This window comes from Carcharodon carcharias, chromosome 7, assembly GCF_017639515.1.
Source record: "Carcharodon carcharias isolate sCarCar2 chromosome 7, sCarCar2.pri, whole genome shotgun sequence".
Classification (NCBI taxonomy): Eukaryota; Metazoa; Chordata; class Chondrichthyes; order Lamniformes; family Lamnidae; genus Carcharodon; species Carcharodon carcharias.
This window is the reverse complement of record NC_054473.1, coordinates 35,495,160-35,515,575: the sequence shown is the minus strand read 5'-3', so window position 1 is coordinate 35,515,575 and position 20,416 is coordinate 35,495,160. Positions and strand designations below refer to the sequence as shown.

General features: G+C 40.8%; 1 protein-coding gene across 2 annotated transcripts in view; it reads left to right on the top strand.

The window, feature by feature from the left end:
* Positions 1-20,416, top strand: part of LOC121280394 (FYVE, RhoGEF and PH domain-containing protein 3-like) — a 201,035-nt gene that overhangs the window by 142,981 nt on the left and 37,638 nt on the right. For both annotated transcript variants that reach the window (XM_041192347.1, XM_041192345.1), the window contains exons 8-14: positions 5,668-5,806; positions 7,416-7,474; positions 14,499-14,645; positions 15,676-15,768; positions 15,860-15,939; positions 16,145-16,175; positions 16,270-16,374. In XM_041192347.1, the coding sequence (XP_041048281.1) occupies positions 5,668-5,806; positions 7,416-7,474; positions 14,499-14,645; positions 15,676-15,768; positions 15,860-15,939; positions 16,145-16,175; positions 16,270-16,374 (654 nt within the window). The remainder of the gene's footprint in view (positions 1-5,667; positions 5,807-7,415; positions 7,475-14,498; positions 14,646-15,675; positions 15,769-15,859; positions 15,940-16,144; positions 16,176-16,269; positions 16,375-20,416) is intronic.

Sequence of the window (20,416 nt, the reverse complement as noted above, 5' to 3'; positions counted from 1 at the left end):
CATCACACTATCATTGTGCATGCTAGACGGGCTGGTGAGATAATGGCGATCTGCATTATGGTGCCATTGTCTTTCAATGAACAATGGGGACTCCAGGTTTGAGATTTTCACTACAGGTGAGACAACACAGCAATGTTTACTCACTCCAACACTCTCGCATCTGTGAACCGCACTCCTACTTTCATCAGAGACCCCTGCCTCCCCTTGACCAGTGGACCGAGCTGGGTGCCAGCGCTCTATCTCTAAGGCATCCATCTTGTACCTCATCAACATGAGCAGGTTTGGGTGGCCTCTGCCTGTCCTCGACCCCTTGATGTTGTTATGGCTTCTCTTCGCCTGATAAAGAGGAGCTTTGATTAGTCCACTCTCTACCTGCAGTGTCATTGGCTAACCCCACCTGAGGAACACCTTTCAGGGCACATCTGAGTCGTGGCCCTCAACCCGCAAAGCAATCAAGCCAAGCATCCAGAGCTCACCGCCTTGGCCAGTGCTGATGTCATTGGCAGTTGGCACTCACTCTTACACCCCTGAGCACCACAGTGGGGGTCGGCCAACCATTAACACTTTGTTACACTGATCCATGCCAGCTTGGTACTCACCCTTGCCAAATGCAGCAGATTGTTGAATCTCTTGTGGCACGGCACCCATGTGCGCCGCATAACACCATGGCTGATGACCTGGGCTGCCACCTCTGCCCATACTTTCTTTGGTCAGGTGCAGTGGCCCCTTCTTGCCAACCCTGGGGATGAGGATGTCCCGCTGGCACTGACCACCTCCACGAGGATTCCTAGGTGCTCATCCGAGAACTGGACTTGCCCTCCCACCTGGTGTATCTGGCAGTTGCAGATGCAGCTCAAAATGAAGAGTTTCGGCAAACAACTCCAAAGCTACAAAGTGTCCCCTGGCAGCCTTCAGGGATCTGCCTCTGCTGGTTTTTAAATCCCCCACCAGGTTGACATTGGACCCGGCACCCGACAGGCTCCCCGCCCGGCCCTTCCAACCATTGAGCAGACACATTTCACGCTGGGCGATCCTTAATTGCCCACCCAGCGTGAAATCGCATTGGAAACATGATCTCTCCTGGGAGCAGATTATACGTCTGCATCCGGACCCACCCACTTGGCGCATACGCCAAGCGTGAAATTCAGGCCACAGTCTCTGTACGGACTATGTGCTAGGGAAGGACCCAGGAGTTCTCATACATACTCATTTCTAAGGTGTAATGGAGCATTGGCACATGAAGTATTTCATTTACACTGTATATCCTTGCAACAATTTCCCAGGTATTTCAACTGATTAATTGTTAAATAATGATCATTATAACGGCTGGATTATTAAATCACCCCCTAAAACTATTAATTGAGCTGAGTCAATTCGATTGTAAGATTCAGTGAGCAAATCTAACCTGAAATGTCCACTTTCTTTAATGATGTGGCAGTCTTCTGGTAAGTTATAGTCCTAAGAATGAATATGTTTTTAATAATAGCCATTAGGTCTCCCATGATATTGCTTGTGGGGTAATCCAGTCCCACCATTTATCTGGAGGTTGGCAACAGCAAATGGCCACCTAACCTTCATCTGCCAGCAGCCATCCTGCACTTTGTCCATGACCATTCTGGACAGGAAGTGGATTGGTGGCATTTAAGCGAAGTCTGGTAGTATAACATTGCACAGGCTTCTGCTACCTATGCCAAGCAGGAACTCGCTGGGGCTCCCTGGAGTTAAAATCTAGCCTGTAGTGTCAGTATGCACTTGAATAGGGTTATGGCGTTTCCTAGATGGTGTTCCAAATTTGTAGTTACTTCATTACCCCACTTTGATATTCGAAGAAAAAAAAACCTTGAAATTTTCACTTAACAGTTAGAAAGGCATGCATTTACAGTGTCTTTTCAGATATTTTAGACTTGATTCAAAATGTTTCATATACAAGTTCTCAGAAGTGCAATGAATATTGTTCTGTAGGTAAATACAGCTGTTGCTCTCACCAGCATTGAGGCAAATGGTTTCGGTGTGTTGGTTGAGGTTGGAATTTTGGCCAGGAATCTGGGAGAAACCTCTGCTTTTTGAATTGTGCAGTGGGAGCTTCAAATCCACCCAAGTCATTGATAAGACCTCAGTTTAAAACCTTACCCAAAGGACAGCATTGCCAACAATGCAGCACTCTCAGCACCTCAGTGTAATATTGGCTACAATGCATGCTCAAGATCTGGAGTTCAAACTTCTGACATTGAGATGAGTACTACCAGGTGAATCAAGCTAATATTTATACTGATTAAATTATTCTCAGAGGATAGCTGCAGTTCTTAGGCAGAATGAAATGTTAAGTGCAATGGTTAAGAGGAAGTCAGTAGGACCATTTTCCCCCAAATCACAGTAGTTAAGGTGATTGGAAGAAAGCAAATTGTTCATTATTATTCCATTATTCAAAAAGGGAGGAAGGGACAGAGCAAGTAACTCCAGACTAATGGATTTATCATTAAGTCGGACAATTGCTTGAATGTGCTTTTAGGAACCAGGTACATTTGCACTTAAAATAGATAACTGACTGGGGAGATCTACTATAATTTTGTGAAAGGTAGGCCACTAATTAACTACGGTTTTTCTTGGAGTGTTACAATCCCTGTAGAAATCAATAACAGTTAAAAAGAAATGAAATGACCAATGGAAATAACCAAAGGGCAAAATTTCATGTTTTAAGGCTTTTACTGAAACAAACGAACTAGGGTCAAAATTGATCAAACATAATTAATAGGTAACTAACACAACAAACTAAAGCAATTTGCATTAACTAACTAACATAATTGAGATATGTCTTACAATCACTTACATTGTGCTTAGCATTTCTAACAGATGTGCAGCATTACAAGAACAGGTCCTGTGTTACTCTCAGCTCTCCATCAGGCTCGATTCTCCCTGCTGCACTAGGCTGCAACCTCCAATGTGCTTCGAAAGTCATTCCACTCGGACTAAGTATTCCAGATCCAATTTCCACTTGCAAGGCCCAGCTCGGTGACTCACGTTCCTTAAATCTCCAATGGTCCCTTCTGTTCTGTCCCCTTCCTTTTGAATAGAAAATGAATTCTTACAAGTATCCTGCTTCCCCACAGAAATAACTACTTCTCTCTCTCTCCCTCTCGCTTTGTCTCACAAATGCAGCTGTCTTTTTACTGGAGTTACTGTGTACAGGTATGAAAACTGTCACTTGGTTTCAGCAGGTTCCTGTTTGAGTTTCACTCCCATGACAACCAGACTACATAGGCTTGCTTCTGAGCTTGGGTGCTTCTGCAATTTCCAATTCTACTTCATTTTAAAACATAACTGTCTTGTAAAATCCAGCATTCAAAGCATAGACACTGAAATAAGTGAGGAAAATGAATGGATTCATTACCTGGATTTTCAAAAGGCATTTGATAAAGTTCAACACAAGAAATTGAGAAAAAATGGAGCTTCATGGATAGGAAATTGGTTGGAAAATGAAAGCGGATGAATTAAAGATTAAAATGCGCAGAGGCTGCAACCTTGAATTGGGCTAGGTCTGGCCCCAGCATTTAATAAGCTACATACCGATCTGATAAAATGTTGTGTAAATTATAAAAGCAAGAAAGTCGTACTGTAACAATAGAGCAATAATAGGGCCTCATTTAGAGTTCAGTTTTAAGTTTAGGGAGGAACTTCTAACATTGGAGAAAGTTCAGCGATTGATATCTTGGATAAAGGGACCTAATGAGAGACTAGGCTTGGGTTCTTTTCCATGGTGCTGAGTATTAACAGGTGAACTGGGGAATGACTTTTGGTAGATGAAACCAGACCAGGAATACATGATAAAAATAGCTGGAAAAACTCAGCAGGTCTGACAGCATCTGCGGAGAGGGACACAGTTAACATTTCGGGTTCGTATGACTTTTCATCAGAACTAAGGAAAAACATTGAAGAGCCATACGAACTCGAAACGTTAACTATGTTCCTCTCCACAGATGCTGTCAGACCTGCTGAGTTTTTCCAGCTATTTTTATTTTTGTTTTGGATTTCCAGCATCCGCAGTTTTTCACTTTTTGCTTTTATCTCAGGAATACCTGATTGTAGGACTAGACCACTTCACAGTGGGGTGGGAAGGGGAGGGGCAGGATCTTCACAAACTGGCTCGAGAATGTGGAATGCACGGCACAGAAGGATCCAAATGCAGATTCAATAGAGATATTTAAAAGGGAGGTTAATACTTTTGAAGCAAAGCTATGAAGCAACATGAAGAAAAGGAAAGGTTCTAGGATTACAAAAAAAATTAACCTATTGTGGCTAACAAAATGACAGGGCAGGCTTAATCAGCCAAATGGTAAACTCCTGAACTTCAGTTTCTAAATGTTCCAATATCCCAAATTAAGAATTCACTCAGGTTAAGTTAGGAGCCAGACCAGCAACAGAAATACAATTTTTAGAACACCTCATATTTCCTAATACTTGACATGGTATGATTTTCCATTTTTCATCAAACAAGGCGTTTGTGAGTATACAACTGTAATGAAAAGTTTATTTTTAAAAATTCTTAGCTTGGACGCAGTTTCACCATTTCTACTACCCTAAGGTACAGTATGCAAAATAATAAAACCTGAAGCCGTATCAGAGCTGTATCAGCCTCCCTTTTAACCAGATAAGTGACAGGCCTTGCATAAAGAACTGATGATCATTTTATTCAGAGAATGCATTCCATGAGAGAAAACTGTTGTTGATGTATTTTCTGTTAAATAAAACACACACAAGATTTTGAGTTCTGTAATGAACGCTTTGTCCATCAATACGATGTATAGTGTAATGATATGCTTGTGCTGTAGGTCTTGGAACTGTGGATTTGAAAAAGGCTAGGATGCCAGTCCTTTCTAATAAAAGAGATAATGTAATTAAGCTAAAGTCAGACTAGAGGTAACTATGCTTTTTTAAGGCTTCAGCAGCCTGAAACTGACCAGCAAAACCACAGATTCATTTCATATAATTTCTGATGTCACCAATGCATAATACTAGGCTAACTTTAACGTTGGAAGTAAACATACATTTTTTTCAAAGTTTGTAAACAGATTAATATTTATTGAGATTTTGTTCCCAGTTAGGTGAAGTTTGACCATTTATATTGTTGAAATTGTGGGATCATGTAGCTTTATAAAATAAAAGCACTTTACATCAAATTTACATGGTTACAAGACTCATTCACCCATATCTTAATGCAATATCATACACGCAGCTAAACAACTGTATGGAATACATTATTCATATGAAGACGACGTGGAACTGTTGAAGTTCTCTCATGATATTAGCAAGCAAGTCCTTGGATAACCAATAGGATAAACCAACATGTGTGGAATGGCCAAAGGCAGATTCTCAGCATTCCCAACCTCAGCTGTGTTGTCAGTGGAGAAGCAGAGTTGGAGCAAAACACTTTTCCACAGGGTCTCGGGAGGAAGGAAAATTTGAGAACGTCTGAATACATAGCTGTTTTCCCTAAGCTAGCAGCTGAACCAGAGTCTGGGAAATAAAGAGCAATATTTAGCCTCAGCTATCTATTGGCTAAAACATACGAAATTTCCCTTGGTGATATTATTAGTCACTCGTCTGTCTTACTTAAGATGTATAATTTGATTGCTTTGTTTAATTAACTAATTTGTTTAATTAATTTAACAGAAGCAAGACGTCTGTGGTAACCTGACACTGCAACACCACATGCTAGAGCCAGTGCAACGCATTCCTCGTTACGAGCTACTTCTGAAGGATTACTTAAAGAAACTGCCTGAGGACTCTTTGGACAGGAAAGATGCAGAGAGTAAGAAACAAGTCTCCTTCAAAAATGAACAGTTTGTCTATTCTATGTGAATCAAAACACACTATTTAGGCCTATAACATTTTTTTGTGTAAGCATGCAAAGATATAAACAGCATTCCTGAACTACTGTCTGGAGCATTTCTGCTATTAAGTCTAAAAGCCCAATACAATTTTGATGAGCTTGTGTGTTGCTGCACTAAGTTATTTTGCATCATGTAATGCATAATGATTGAAAAAGACATTCCTTACCTGACCATCATTCAGAAGACAGGATGGTAATTCATGTCTGATGTCAGAAGGTATGAGAGTGAGCCTGAGACTTGTTACCCAAAGAAACTTAACCATCTTGTTACAGACATAAACCTCTTTTATATCAATTGAGTTATTGCAGTTGAAAGTATTGAAATTAGATTAAATTGCATAGAATTTTAGAGCTATAATCATCAGGCTCCATTCCATTGGCATTCATACCAAGGAGGACATGTGTCTGCATGTCGTCTTAATGGATAAAAGGTAGTGTCTGAAGTGAAAGATATATAGCACCATGTCATAGTCAGCAGTGAAAAATGGTCTGTGGCTATACAAATAATAACCGTGTGTTAATGTTGAACAGAGCATGTTCTTTAGTAAATGTGGCACAAAGTAGAACATTAACAAATGAAAGGAAATGAAGGAAGGTTACCTATGATAAAATTTTTAATTGGGTAATTGTATTTAGCTAAGTACCTGGGATTGACTCTGGAACACTTGTTGACAATATTTATAATAATCTAAATTGCTTTGTAATTCTTGAACTGCCTCCTTGGATTCAATTGCCCTCTTAGCTTGATATCATCTGTAAATTTGACCAGTTTGCGTCGAACTTCCAAATCCAAGTTGTTAATGTAAGAAATGGCTAGCGTTCTGATCAGTTTTAATATTGGCCCAGAAATACTGTCGAGGACAAAGATTGAAGATGAACAATTTGTACATCGAATAATCATGCAATAATTAAAATGGAAATAAGTATTTCCAAAATCATAAGAAGCATGAATATGAGCTTGATGATTAGCAGGAAGAGAATGAAAAATGGCCAGTGCAGTTCCTGAAATAGAATGTAAAAGATGCAATGAGCCAAATGCCTTGATCTCTGGTCGTTGCTTTTTTTTCTGTTTTGTCTATAGCCCTACCCTAAGTGTTTAACTTCAGGCATAAAGGCTCAGCTGTGATGCTTCCCATAGTGAAAAAGCCTGCTAGTGTTCACTATTTAGGCTGACGCCTGAAAGTGGGAAGTTGAATGAGATATCAAGGTGTGACCAACGCCCATGGATCCATACCATAATATAAGTGAATACCTTGAGGCAGATAAGGAGGAGGAAGGGAAATAAATTCAAGTTCCCTTTCAGAACATCATAAATAGGAGCAGGAGGCAGGGCCATGTAGCCTCTCGAGCTTGCTCCATCGTTCAATACAATCACAGCTGATCCTCTGCATCATCTCCACTCTCCTACTCTATCCCCATGTTTTAAATGAATAAGTAGCTGTTAAGATTCAAAAATGTAGTTTTTTAAAACAACTGAATTTAAAAAGCTGTGTAATTTATAGATTGAATCAACATTTTTACATTTCAGAATCATTGGAGCTTATTTCAACGGCAGCTAACCATTCCAATGTGGCAATTCGAAAAATGGTGAGAAAATTCCTGTGCTGTTTTACACCACACTTATTGTGTACTTTCCATCGGGAACTAACTGCTACAATCCCAATGAGCAATGAATTCAGTGGAATTAAAATTATCCATTGCATATTGTCCATAACTTATTTGTTTTTGTTGAAAATAATTTTATATTTTATAAACCTGTCACCTTAGTCCTTTTAGTATGAAGAACAAAATCAATTTGAGGCAACTTTCATTAACCAGCCAGTTTCAGTTCTCTCCTCATTCTTTAAACAATGGCCTTATCTGATTATGCAAGTTCCTTTTCTGCCTTTTGCAGAAGTGTATTAATTGCTGTGATCAATGGGAGCTTACAGACTCTGTCTGGCAACTCAGCTGCAAAGGAGCTTTTGCACCACATTTCCTGAACACATCTACAAACATTTCATGATTTTGTACAGTCGAAGTGAACAATGTGACTGGGCCTGTTAATCACCTGTAACATCTGGACCTTTGATTGCAGTTCACATTTCACTGCCACATGCTGAAAATCCTGATACCTTTATCAGGAGCCTGAGCCCTTTGGTTGTGGAAAATGCAAGACCAAACTGTCTGGCAGACAGCATTTTAACTGTCTCTTTAGAGTTTTTAGAGACTTACTTCCCTTTCTCAGATTAATGACTCACTAGAGCCAGATATGGACCAGGAAATGAGTGCTATTTCCTGCTGATTGCAGGGCATATATTTGGCACACCCTCTATTTTCCTTTAGCATTGCAACAGTTGCTGTCATGCTTGCCACCGTCAAAATGTGAGGGCTAGTAGGTAAAGAATCATAAATTAGTCACTTTCCGAATGTTCATTCAACAAGAGCAAACAAGTTAGTCTAAGCGCTTATTAGGTTCCCCGCCCATTACAGTACTCTGGGTTATTTTTGGTGAGAAGAAGTTTATTATTTGACTGATCTGAAGGATAAAAGAAATCCTAGCACAGTTTCTATAAATGGATTCTGCATGGAGAAATGTAAAGAATTATATCCTATCTTACAAACTAAAATGATACCTTTTATATGCATAAGTTGTTAAGTTTATTGCGTAGGTACTTAGCTTTAAGATACATTTTTTGTGTTGGCCTGAAATAACACTCACAGCCTATGTTTCTCAAAGGTGTGGGGCCAAAATTTCCTGTGCAGGGTATGCATAACTCTGCCCCCTTATCACACATGCGTGGCTGCACAAAATAATTTGAAGGATCCACGTGTTTAAACAAATCACCTGCACACTATAAAAAACATTAAGAGGGTACATTGCCCACAATCCCAAAAAAATCTACTCAAGTTTCTTGTACTTAGTTGACCATTATCTCATCAACCTGATGTTTATGTTTACATTTTTGAGGGAACTTGCTAAATTATGAGCAGTTTTAAAATATTTTGAAGGCTTTACTTGATGAAGAAACTAAGAGTTTCTAATACTAAGAGTTTGTCTGCATATAATGCCCTCTGCAGGCAGACTGATGTAGTGTTTAACCCATTTAATTTCACCATTACTCCTGTCTCTGCCAATGATATTTATGTACAAGCTAGAACAATGGACAGAAACAAAAGTGCAAAGTAACACACTACTCAACTTCGATCATTAAAAATGTATAGAAAGCTGAGGTTTGAGACTACAGCGTGTGTGTTTGGAGTTTTCTTGGATTTCTACAAGCTTAAATATGGAGCTAGTGACAGGTCGAGTGTATAAGTATGATGTGGCTTCACAATGAGTTTGTTTAGATACGTGGAGAAGGTCTACTGAACAGAGCCACTGGAGTCAGCTAATGAATTTTTAATAAAAGCATAAAACATTTATAAAACAAAAGATTACAATACTCCTTCACCCACAACTGTACTTTTACAGATATATACTGATTTGTAAGGATAACACAAGTTACAAAGGCTATCTTATACTCTCATGTTCACAGTAAGTACACAGTCCATGTAAACCAATAGGTGACCTATGGTCAGACACACCGCACTCTGAAAACAAGTCACAGATGCCACCCCAGACAGATCCTATGGACCTCTCCTCAACTTCCCCCAAACACTTGTTACACCATTAGCCAACGAGTCTCACTGAACCCCGTCTTTCACACAAGGGTTTCCAATCTCCACTTTCCAAGCACTCGTCTTGGAAACTTCTCCCAAACCATTGCTTTTTCTCAGGTGCCTTCTGCAAGGGTTCACCTCCAGGGTTTCAAACTCTCCTTCCAATGTTCCTCTTCCCCTGAGTCACCACATGCATTCAAGCTGTCTTCCATGCGCTGTCTCGCACTGAGTCAGCTATCAACAGTACACCACTGCCTCACATGCCCATAGCGAAGAGTTACAGGCTTTCAGTTGTCTCTTTGTCTTTTCCCAAGACTTCATCTCTCTAAGCTTGCAGCTTGGAGCCTTTCTCTGATTCTCACTCTTAACTTCACTTGACAGGACCTTTTCCAGGTGCCTGCCCTTCCTCTGACTAGAAGGTTTGCTTGGGCCTTTCTCCTGTTTTACTTCCCTAGATTCGGGGACTTTTCCTTTAGCTTGCAACTTGCTATCTGCTCCTTTCCCCAGTCCCCTGGCAGCTGCTTTCAACCAGCTTTAGCTTGGAACTGGCTATCTGAGCCTCCTAGGCTGCTTCTGCCTGGCAGCTGTCTTCAAAACTGAACTCAAAAAGTGCTGTTTCTAGTTTCTCCTGAGTGTGTCCCTAGGAGGGACCTGCCTCTCTGGACCCCTGTTGCTAGGCAACAGCCCAGTTTTTCTACCCTTGTTTGCTTAACTTCAATTACAGTCGTAAATTCTCATTAGAATTGCAGGCACCTTTTAAAGTGAAACTAAAACTCAACTTGACCTTTTCTTAACACACACATGCAGAAATACAAATCAAACTTACAAACTTAAACATTAAAGCTATAGCTCATTCCTAACACCCACAAATACCCATATAACTTACTTAAGCTATCTCTATTTTCCTACTGTATTGTGGTCAGTCATGAAGGAACAGGAGAGCTCGTTGAAAGACATTCATAGTTCCTGGCATGGGCTAAGAGCTCAGAGTGAGAGATTAAAGGTAGCCCTGGGGCTTTGTGCACCTCACAGTCAGGGTGAGAGATTAAAGGCAGGTTTTGTAGGCCATGCTACAGGGTTATGCATGGCACACATGTCGTAGTCCCACTCTGGAGGGAGGGGGTTGGCAAGGCCTATGTGCTCAATTGTGATAAGGCACAGCTTGGTTTGTAGAACATGGCCATTGTCTTGCAGTTGGTGGCATTGGGGCTGGGTGGCTCAGTACTGGGCTGCAGATGGGATGATCATAGTTAGGAGAGGCCTGTAAATGGGGAAAAGATCTAAAGTACAGGGTGCATTCGATTGTACGCATGTCACTTTGACAGTTCCATGGTAGCAGACCCTGGAGGAGAATTTTCTTCCCGTCGGGGGCAGGGAGGTGGCAGTTGAGGCCCACCCAGTGTGATGCATACATGGAAGTGCTCCCTGTGCAGGCGGGGACAGTTGGGACCTGTAACCTTTTGAGCATGCGTACTCATTCATTCCTAACACCCACAAATACCCAATATAATGTACTTAAACTATCTCCATTTCCTACTGTATTGTAGTCAGTCATGAAGGAACAGGAAAGCTCATTGAAAGACATTCATAAAGAAGCACAACCTGGAAGACATGTCCATGCCATACTGATAGCCACAAGATTCCAGAAGGAGTAAGGTGCAGGCAACGGGACACGGCCACATTCCTTCTGCCCCTTAGTGTCATGACAGTGCACTGAAAGGCCTTTACAACCCGTAACATCGAGAGCAAGACCAGCATCCAGATTTGCACCTTCAACCCTCGTGATTCACTAGGCCCTAATCTTTGGAAAGATCAATGGCAAACCCTATGTCCATGTGCTCTGGGAAGTGAAAGTGGGCACAACAGCGCAAACACTGTGCCAAAGGACTTGATGCAGTCATCAACTTAATAAGAAACTTTTAGCAGACACTGAGATACACACATGGTTGGACAGACCATCATGGCTGTAGGCCTTGTGCTTTGGCATGACTAATGAAGACAGCCATTTCATTTTGAGAAACAATTACAGATAATGCTCCCAGGTCACTGAGCACGCCTAAGTCCATGTTGTCTTGTAAGGAATAGAGGTTACTAATGCATTTTGTGAACACTTCCGGTAAAGAGCTTGACATATCTCCCTGACATAACACAAAGGTCGAGTAACTATCATGGCTCAGTTACACAAAGGGCTCACAAAGGAAGGCTATCACTGAGTGGGAGTATGGCTCACCCTCGCAATAAGAGGGCACAAAGATTTCAAACGATGAGCGATCTTTGCCCTCTCCTGTGAGCTCGGCGGCATCCTTCTCAAACTGGGACAGCTCCTGGACCTCTGCCATCCCTCCTCCCGTCTGGGATATCAGCCTCCAGTTGTGGGTGAGCCTGGCCTTCAGGAAGATAACTGGAATGAAACATGATGAGAAGAGACAGAGGAGAGGTTGGGAAGCATGCATACCTTCTGTGTGTGCTGAACCCTTCCCAGTAAGGGCTGAGGATGGAGTTTGTGCAGCATGATAGATGAGATGCCTTGTGATGTTAAAGTGTCCATGTGGGATCCCTGAGCAGTGTAAACCTTTGAGTGCATGATGAGAGAGTGAGATTGGAGTGAGCTGAAAGTTGACTTACCCTGGCGGAGCGGATGAGATCATTCATCCTCTTCCTGCATTGGATGGTGTTTTGCGGGCAGATGGCAGACGAGCTGACCTCCCTTGCTACTGCCTCCCAAGTCGGCGAGGTGAGGCTGGTGGGCCACCTGGAGCCTTTCCTCGGTTAGAGGACATCCCATGGATAAGGACCTCAAGGGAGTCATTGCTGAACTTGGGAGCAGGATTTTTCTTTGCTGGAGCCATATCAAGAAGTTCCCTGAACAAAGCTGGTGCTGAGGGTAATGTGTGTGTGTGTTGGGGTGGCGTTTGATTATGGCACCCAGACCTTTGACCCTGTTAGGTAAAGGCAAGGCAGACAAATCACAGCCTGCCCTGCCATGTGATTCTGAGAGCTACTCGCCAATGCATAATTAATGAGCTTCCGAGTGTGAAATCGGGCACAATTTCCCACCTTGCAGCTTAGTGGGAAACACACTAAAAACCCTCCCGCCACCACATTTAGCCTCTGGAACAGAAAATTCTGCCCATTAATTCTGTTTTTTGCTCCACAGATGCTGCCTGACCTGAGTATTTCCAGCTGTGAAGAAGAGTCGAAGGGACTCGAAACGTTAACTCTGTTTCTCTCTCCACAGATGCTGCCAGACTTGCTGAGTATTTCCAGCATTTTCTGTTTCTATCCCTATTCATATTATCATCACAGTCCTATACAATATTAGGTTCAGTGTGAGATGGAAAACATAAGCTGCCTTCAGAGAGATGTCTATCCAACTGATAAGCATGGTGGTATTGGAACAATCTAAGAATTTCAGATCACCAGTTTGGTGTGCACAGTGTGACACTGGTGCTTTCTAGGAGGTGCTGATTAGCTAAGCCTCTTCATTTGAAGATGATCCACATTAACAAAAGGCAAACTGGGAAATGCGGCAGAATTCAAACAGCGGATTTGTGCAGGAACAAGTATTTCTAATGTAAAATGACTTATTTATTGGCAAGGTTAGTATATATTTTTCAGAACTTCAATTTTCACATTATAAATGTTGTTTATCTGCCCATATATTTGATTCAGTCAGAAATCAGGATGGCACCTGAAATCCGTTTCCAATTTCAGCAATGAGATTTGTTGTGGTAAATGCTGCTGCTGCCAGATTGATGCCTTCAGAAAAAAAGAGTTAATTTAGTTCTGTTAATTTTTGTACTCTATCTGCAAAGCTTAGGTAACAGACAGTAGTTAATGATGCCAGTTACAGAAGAATGACAAAAACGTGTAAGACCCATGCTATACACAACAGTACAAACTTTGATTTATTTAGCACCCATGGCATGGCAATGTCCCAAGGCTCATTTTGTGAGTGGGCTGGACTTGGTGCAGGTTATCCTTAATTTGGCGTTCACATAGTGAATTTACTTATCTTGCTTGTTAACCAGTGGATGTACAAAGTGAACATTTTTAAACCAGGAAGGAGACTGAAAATTGCTCGAGTTAACTCAGGCTATTATGAATGAGATGTCAACAAGAAAAGGAGCTATAAATTTCTTAGCCCTAGAAGAAGCAAAGCTTCAAGTCTATTCAAATCACATGTATGGAATGGTTGTACAACATGGAAGTCCATGTGCATCAAATTCTGGTCTTACAATTTCATATAATTATGACTGTTCTGCATAGAACCAAGTCTTATAGGTACTCATTATTGAAAGGCAGCTCCAAGTACTGGCATATAGCTATCATTCTTCTTTTGGTCATTGGGAAATAACCGCATGCTGTTTGTGCTGACTCTAATGGGGGAATATTGGATAATATTATATCAAAGATTTAGTTAAATGTGAGAATTGTTGATGTAATTTGGAAAATGTGGGCAAACAAACAAAAAAATAAAGATCATAATGAAAGGTGGCATGGGAAATGTAGGTATTTTCCAGGAAATTAGCTCTATGATGTTTAAACCATTTATTTGAAATACAATTGGTACAAATCTGCCGGCTTTACGTATTTGAAATTTTTGTGGTATTCAGTAAGAATCTTTTGCATATAAATTTGGAGAGAGTGTGGCACTCCAGAAATGTACTTCAGGCACCTTTTGTTTTTGATTTCTTAATCATTTGTTATAAATTATAATGAATGTAAAGTTGTTTTAAAAAGATTCTGTGGTATAGGAACAGTATCACTTTACACATCCCATATTCAATATTTGCAAACTCAATTTAAATATTAAGAAAAGTGCTTTGCTTTATAGACTTGATCAAAGAACAAGCATGTCATTATAGTCGTTTTCTTGGTCAGGAAGGACAATGACATGAATTATTTTACCAAAATGTCTGATACATTGATTATCAAGTCATCAAGTGTAACTTCTTTGTATTTGTAGGAAAAAATGCATAAACTGCTGGAAGTATATGAAAGACTTGGAGGCGAAGCAGACATTGTCAATCCGGCTAACGAACTCATAAAAGAAGGGCACATCCAAAAGCTGTCAGCTAAGAATGGTTCAGCTCAAGATCGGTATCTGTTTCTAGTAAGCCAACTAAACCCTTGGTTTTTAAAAAGCTGGTAATATTCTTCACTTTTCAGCAACCAATGTTCATCCCTTGATTTGAGGGTATTTAATTGATTAATTAATTTCTTTATAGCCATTCCATTGGCAGACCAACAGGAAGTGGAATATAGTTGGGCTCTGACAGTTGGTTGTTTTTTTTTTCCCAACAGCACCCTGTCCAGTGGCCTTGTTGTAAGCCTATAAAAGTTTTTCTTAACTGAAACAGACAGTTTAGAGTAAGATGAGGCTGTAGGTTGTGAAACGTTGACAATATTGAAACTGACTTTGCTTTCCTATTTTCCTCCACCTCAAAACCTTTGTTGATTTGCAGTTCACATTTGAGAGGAGTAGTAAAGGAAGAGCTAGGTTTATATAAACCCCTTTCACATGTAGTACTTTGTGTGGTTACTGTTGTCTTGTAGGTGGTCAGTCAGTACCATACTGAAGTGGAATAAGGCTTGAACCCCCAGCCTCATGACTCAGGACTGAGAGTACTACCACCGAGTTAAATCAAGTAAAATGCTAGAAGGGACTACAGGAACATGCATTTCATTCAATTTGATAGATGAATTGTCTAAATCACTGCTAAATCAATGTGTGTCACTTGAAAAATTCTGAAAGGCGTTTCAGACAAATACATGTAAAATAATTTCACATATTGTATAATATTGTAATTTAGAATTAAGGAAAGTTACTTTTGACCTTGGTTCTGCTACTGACTTTGCAAAGATGAGGCTTGATATCCGGACTGCTTCAATGGTTGAACTTTGATTATTGATCTCGCACCAACTGTACGTATTACTAACATTGACACTAAACTTTGTCTTGTACTATATTTTAATATGTTTTGTATTAATCATTATTAGCGGTATTTTTTTGCCTAAAGCTACACAAAACATTTGAATTTGTCTGCTACCAGCTGCAGACATCCACATTTATGGTAGTCTATGTGTTACAACTAGAACAGGGTGGATGGATACAATTTGAAATTCAATACTTTTATTTTTAGTTCAACAATATGGTTCTTTACTGTGTGCCAAAGCTTCGATTGATGGGGCAAAAATTCAGCGTGAGGGAAAGGATCGACATTGCTGGCATGCAGGTTCGTGGTACCTTTTGGTTAAATAATTTTTTTTACAAATATAATTATTGCTATTTTTTGCTATGATTGGAAAAATATAACTCTTCTTCAGGTGCAAGAAATTACAAAGTCGAATGTGACTCATACATTTACAATAATAGGAAAACAACGGTCCTTAGAACTTCAGGCCAGGTAGGTGAAAAGTTTTAAATCATCATTATGATTGTTTTAGTTAAACAATGTGTGAAATTTGGTTAAACAACATTGTAATCTACTGAAAATATTCCCAAAAAAAGTTTGTTGATGCATGTTTGCTAGTTGAATGCTTGACATTAAGAATAAAATACAACATGACTAATCAGTATAATTGAACCTCAAAAATGTTCATGTTTTTTAGGACTGAGGAAGAAAGGAAAGATTGGTTTCAGGTATGTAACACGCTGTAAAATATCTTCCTTTCTATTTTAGAAAATTCTGCAGTCATTTTTGGCTATCTTATGAAACTGTGGTGATTTTTATTAGGTTATCCATGCTACAATTGAAAAGCACAAGCAAAACAGTGAAACGTTCAACAAGGCTTTTAATAGTTCTCTTTCAAGAGATGAAGAGTATCCTCCAGATTCCCCTGTAAGTAGAAGAGATCTTCAAGTACATAATGCATGAGTACATTTTAAGCAACTAAATCCATGAAAAGTAGCCTACAGTAAAAAATGTAGAGGATTGGGAGACTACAGATCACAGCGAACTATTTTTGATACCAATGTGACCTCAATAACAGCCTAACAATGCAGACTGTACATCCAGAGCTGTAAACATTGGACACATCCTACCTACAGTTGAGTTGCATACCTGAGGTGTTGACTGATTTTAAAAACATGAATGCCATTAAAAGCAACAACAATGGATGTAGCAAATTGTGTTGTGTTACATGTGGGTAAAATGGCTTCTGTCTCAATCTTTGTACTCTCAAAGGAATGACATCAGAGGTCACATGACAATGGCAATCTGCAGTGTACAACAAGCACAACCATGCACAAAGGCATTTCTCCAAGCATCCCACTTTTCATTTTCTCCTGCACCATCATTTGCCTTTGCAAGTTACCCATATACATGGACTAGAATTTTCGGGTCGCTGAGTGGGGGCAGGGCCCCCTCGCCGATGTATAAAATAACGCACGGTGACATTGGGCATGTGTCCCAAAGTCACCGCGCGTCATTCAGATTTCCAGTTCAGCGGGCACACACCTGAGTCGGCTGCGCGCCCACCAAACTGTCAAAGGCCTATTAAGACCATTTAAATATCAGTTAAAACAATAAACTGAGCTGCCTGTCCAACCTTAAGGTTGGCGGTCAGGTAGCCTTTGCATTTATCACGGAACCTCATCCACAGGCGGGATGAGATTTCATGAAGGTATTTAAAGTTTTATAAAAATTTTTAGTAACATTCATAGATATGTCCCAGCTCATGTGACACTTTCACATGAGGGGACATGTCTTAAATTTTTTTTCTTCTTTATTAAAATTTTCAGAACTTAAACCAATCGCGTTGAGGCAGCTCCATGCCTCGGAGATTTCTGCACTCCTTCGCTCGCATCCGCGAAAGAGTGCACTCCCCGACTCAGGCAACCACCACCCGCCCGCACAGGTAGCACTGAACGCTTCCAGAGGCACATCATGCTAGGCGGGACTTAATTGGCCCACCCACGTAAAATGGTGGCGCCCAGACGATCATGGGCATGCTCGCCCGCACCCACTCCCGCCCAACTCCCCCGACGGGGAGAAAATTCTCCCCATGTTCTATAAAGAAAGCCGTCATGTGCGATCAGAGAACTGTTACTTCTAGTCTGTCTTACTTTCATCTGACTCTGCGCATGCTTTGCGCACATAATCTTTAAAGCGTTCATGTCTTCTAATGGTACACATGCGGGTTGTTACTGGCTGCTTGTCTGGTGATTGCCAGTTCCTGGGATGACTTTGGCCCTCCAGGAAATGTTGTTGCTATGGTGAGTGTTGCTGCTGACCTGTTGCATTTGTTAAGAGGCAGTTGACTGCTGAGACTGATGGTCATTCCTTTCCTTGTTCAGTTGGTGAAATCAATTTAGCTATCTACTGTGAAGAAGTAGCTTGTTCAGTTGCACATGTGTGCCTGTGGTTGCAATGCATATTTGGTCGTTCACTTTCACCATGATGATTGAGGTGATGAATGCTTTACACAGGTTCCAAGTTGCCAAGTAGACTAACTTGAGTGCTTTGCATGGTTACACTCTGACCAGCTCTCCAACTCTCATCTCTAGCAATGATTTGGCTGCTTTATCAATGTGAAATTTGGCTTTCTGTCATTTCACTTTAATTTTGTCACTCATTCCTGTTACTACCTCTGGCTTCAGCAGTTTTTCAGCTATTGGAGGAGTAATTTGGGTGCAGTGTAACATTAGTCTTTGGACTGGACTATTTCCATGCCTTCAGCAGGTGTGTTTCTCCATTCTGAGGTTGCCTTGTATACATCCATGCTGGATCTACTTGATTTTTTGATGATCCAGTTGGCAATTTTCTCCACTGCCTCAGCCTTTCCATTTGATCAGAGGTACTGTGGAGATGACGTGTTGTGCTGAATTCCCCAATCATTCAGGAAGTGTCTGAATTCTTCACTCGTGAACCAAGGGCCATTGTCGCTCATCACCATGTCAGGAATACCATGACGACTGAAGTGTGCTTTCAGCCATTCTATATTCCCACTGGCAGTCGTTGATGTCAGCTTGTCTGACTCCCAGTAGTCTAAATACTTGTTGACAGTGACGAGAAAGCTAATTCCAAAGAGAATGAAGAGGTCAACTCCAAGCTTCTGGGATGTGATGAGCCATGAGAAGCTCTTTAGCTTGCTTAGCTTGATGTCTATTACAAGCACCTCACTGGCTGATGTGGTCCTTAATCTCATTGCCTCAACATCATTCCTATAGTGAGAGTCCAAAACTGCACACAAAAGTCAAACTAAGGGCTTAAATCAAGTTGCATTTACAGTAAAGTCCTTTCATGACTTCCCACGTTAAAGCCTTTGTACACCAGATCACCCATTGCCTGATCAATTATTCACTTATCTGTGTTTTATTTCCCCTCGCTCATTAAAGACACTTTATTCTAACTGAAATTTATTCCATTTGCCATGACGGAGCACAGAGTTTGGCATGATTTAACGGAGAGATAATGTTAAAGTCTCTGGAAGCAGATTCTTTGCATTAGCCCTGATTGTGGACCTTTAATTCTCTGTTTTTAAGCACCTTTCTGACAGGTGAGAAGCAGTGCCTGAACTGGTTGCAGCTGAAGTGCATCCCGAAAGGAGAGATTAACCTGGAAATATCTGAAGCTCTCAGTCCAGAGCTGCAAAAACAGCTCTGTTCAATTTTGAAATGTTCACCGATTTAATTTGTCTCTTTATGCAAAAAGCTTGCCTGCCGGTTTTGAGGTGATTCATGTTTTTCTTAAATGAGGATTGTCTCTTTTTAAAATTTTCAACACGTGTCTTGGATGTTAAGAGAGCAGATGAGTCTGTAGTTGGATTCTTTTGTTACAACGTTGAGCTCAGAGGCTCCTCCAGTTTGTCGCATATCACAATTTGCTGTACAGTAACTGCAGAAACCAATCCTGCCCTCACTTTGCTGGAACCTATCTAACTGACTCCCGTTGGAAAGCACGTTCGTTGTTCGCGATTTCACTGTTTGTAAAGTTTCGCAGGAACAAACCTGCTGCCAATGGTGGGACTTTACTGTAAATCCCAACTTCCATGTTCTATAAACCCCACAAAACACAATATTATTTTACTTTTTTGCTCTGGTGGCTGTATCCTTTTGAGGTGCTACTTCTAATACCTTGTGAACCTGAACAAGCTGAAATCCCTCTGCTTTTGCTCCATTTAAGGTGCAGTTTTTTTTTAACCAAAACGTATCACCTCACAGTGACATTGAATTCCATCACCCATTTTTCTCCACAGCCTTATCTACATACTCTTGTCAATTCCTGGAGTCAGAATTGTTTGCTATGCCCCCTATTTAAGTACTGTCTGCATCTGGTAACTTGTCCAATGCCATATCCTTATAAACAACTCATTTGATGTACATAGTGAACTGAAATGGCCCCAGAGCAGAGCCCTGTGGAATGCTGGTACTCACTCTGAAAAACTGCCCTTAACGACTACTATGCTCCCTCTTTTCTTAACCAGTTTTAATCCAATTTGCTATCCTTTGATGCCAACCATGGCTCAGTTGGTAGCACTCTCACCTGAGTCAGAAGGTTGTGGGTTTATGTCCCACTCCAAGACCTGAGCACAAAAGCCTAGGTTGACACTTCTGTGCAGTACTGAGGGAGTGCTGCACTGCAAGAGGTACCATCTTTCGGATAAGACATTAATCCGGGGCCCCATCTGCCCTCTCAGGTGGATGTAAAACATCCCATGGCACTGTTTTGAAAAAGAACAGAAGAGTTATCCCCAGTATTTATCCCTCAATCAACATCACAAAAACAAATTACCTGGTCATTATCACACTGCTGTTTGTAAAAGCTTTCTGTGTGCAGTTTGGCTGCCACATTTCTTGCATTACACTGGCTACAATTCAAAAAATACTTAATTGACTGTAAAGCACTGATTCACTGGTGGTTGTGATAGATGCTATACATG